This window comes from Phacochoerus africanus, chromosome X (assembly GCF_016906955.1).
Source record: "Phacochoerus africanus isolate WHEZ1 chromosome X, ROS_Pafr_v1, whole genome shotgun sequence".
NCBI lineage: Eukaryota > Metazoa > Chordata > Mammalia > Artiodactyla > Suidae > Phacochoerus > Phacochoerus africanus.
The window spans coordinates 63,159,452-63,161,864 of NC_062560.1; the positions used below are offsets into that span (position 1 = coordinate 63,159,452).

The 2,413-nt window shown below is 60.0% G+C and overlaps 1 protein-coding gene across 1 annotated transcript; it reads right to left on the bottom strand.

Annotated features, from left to right (window-relative positions):
• Positions 1–919: 919 nt before the first annotated feature.
• Positions 920–1,813, bottom strand: LOC125118317 (polyadenylate-binding protein 1-like 2). The gene has a single exon (XM_047764622.1). The coding sequence runs from the start codon at positions 1,682–1,684 to the stop codon at positions 1,082–1,084; it is 603 nt and encodes a 200-aa protein (XP_047620578.1). The 5' UTR covers positions 1,685–1,813; the 3' UTR covers positions 920–1,081.
• Positions 1,814–2,413: the final 600 nt, after the last annotated feature.

Consider the following 2,413-nt stretch of genomic DNA (forward strand, 5'->3'; position numbering starts at 1 on the left):
CACACACACACACACACACACACACACACACACACACGTCAGTGCCAGTGACCAGGAGACTATGCAGGGAAAATGGGCATACTCTTTTTACTAGCTGAGCTGGCTGGCATGAATGCAAATCAGTACAAGCTTATGAAGGGGCCATTTGGCAACACACAGGAAAGGTCTTTAAAATGTCCACATGTGGATCCTGCAAGTCCACAATTAAGATCATCCGGTATGCTAGCGAAGATTTGGCTTGACAAGGAAGAATTCCTCATCAGAGTATACACAGCTGGGTTTAAACACGGAAAAGAACTAGGCACCACCTGAATGTCCAACAATGCGGGAATGATTACAGAAACGATAGGGTCCATTGATACCTCTGCAGGCACCGAGATTATGTTTCTGAAGCCTGTTGAATAACATGGAAAGGAGTTCAGTGGGTGATTTTTGTTTGGTTTTTGTTTTTGAAAAAGCAGGTTAAGAAACACCACATACATGAACCATTCTATAACAGTGTGTTAAAGGGGAAGGTGAAGGGGGGGGGGAGGTGAGGAAGGGCAGGAGAGAGAGGGAGAAAAGAGAGCCTGGATAAAGAGCACACCAAAAGGTAAAAGTGGTTGTCTCTGGGTAGTAGGGTCATGGGGAGCAATTGCTCTCTTGGTTTTCCCTCATCTGACTTCCTTCTCCTTCCTGATGTTCCTACCATGAAATTGTATCACCTGTGCAATAAACAAAGAGAGAAAGTGCTTTTTAAACCAAACCACAAGGAGAAGAGGCAGGCTTTAACCTATCAAGTGGCACAGATTAGCAAGGTTATTCACAAGATCCAAGGTGGTGTGGGGGAAGGGGGAGGGGGCACGAGAGGGCAGGGGAGAGAGACAGAGAGGGAGGGAGGGAGAGATGGAGGGAGGCAAGGTGGAAGGGGGAGAGAGAGAGACGGACAGAGAGCGAGATAGCGAGAGCGAGAGAGCGAGAGACCTGCACTCCCAATACAATATACTGCTGGTGGGTTGGGGGTGGGGGAGGCAAAGGGGGGTTGTAAACCGGGTGGGAGCCAAGGCTTGGCTCTGCTGGCTGGCTCGCTCCTGGGATGTCTTCATCGCAAGGTGGCCTCCTCGTCGGTGTCTTCCTCGAAATCCTTGACGTCAGCACTGGTGGACTGTCTGGCCCAGGCTCCCCTTTCGGCCTCTCGTTCTTTATGCGACTTGAATCTCCCAACGAAAATTTTGCGGTAGTTCAGGAACATGCCATTCATCGCGTCGATGGCGCGCTCGGCGGACTCCTGCTTCTGGAAGTGCACGAACCCGTAGCCCTTGGGCCCCTTTTCGTCGCAGGCCACTTTGCAGGAGAGGATGTTGCCGAACGCCGAGAAGATGTTGTACAGAGCCTTGTTGTCGATGGTCTTGCCCAGGTTCTTGATGAAGACGTTGCCCACCCCGCTCTTGCGGAGCGAGGGGTCCCGCTGGGACCACATGATGCGCACTGGCCTGCCCTTAATGACATCAAAGTTCAGGGTCTCCAGGGCCCGCTTGGCGTCCACCGGTTGCTGGTAGTTGACATATGCATAGCCCAACGAGCGGCGGGTGATCTTGTCCCTGCAGATGCGGATGGAGAGGATGGGCCCGGCCGGGCTGAACTTCTCATACAGCATTGCCTCCGTCACCTCAGGGTGCAGGTCGCCCACATAGAGCGAGGCCATAGGAAAGTCCGGGTTTCCCTCGGAGCCCCCGCCCGTCTCCACATCCGCATCTGCATCCGCGGCGGCAGCCGCCGCCGCCGCCGCCGCCGCCGCCGCTACCGCTGCCGCCACCTCGGCATCCGCATCCGCATCGGCCTCCCCCAAGGGGGGCGCCGCAGCCTCTGCTGCTGCGGCGGCGGCGGCAGCGGCTTCGGCCGCGCTGGCCTCCGCCACCGCTACGGCCGCTGCCGCCAGGGCGGCCTTCGCCTCCTCCTCCGCCAGGGCTGCCGCCGCCTCCCCCAGGGTGGCCTCCGCCACTGCCTCCACTACTGAGGCCTCGGCCTCCACCTCAGCCTCCACCTCTGCTTCCGCCTCCGCCACAGAGGCCTCCGCCACCGCCTCTGCCACGGTCGCCGCCGCAGCCTCCGCCGCCCGCAGCCGCCGCTGCCACCGCTGCCGCCACTCTCGCCGCTGTCGCCACGGTCGCCGGTGCCGCCGGGCCGCTGCCGCGACCTCCTCTTCCCGCGAGCTGGGGGGGGGGCAGAGAGGCGGGAGAGGGCAGGAGGGCAGGAGGGCAGGAGAGCAGGAGAGCAGGAGAGCAGGAGGGTGGGTGGGCCCCGGAACCCGGGCTGGGGGCGCGAGCGCGAGCTGGGGAGAGGGATCCCGGGCGAGCCGATCTGGGGAGTCCCAATCACCTGCGATGGCGAGCGCTGCCAGGAGCGCACCGGTGCGAGTCGCCGCAGCCTGCAG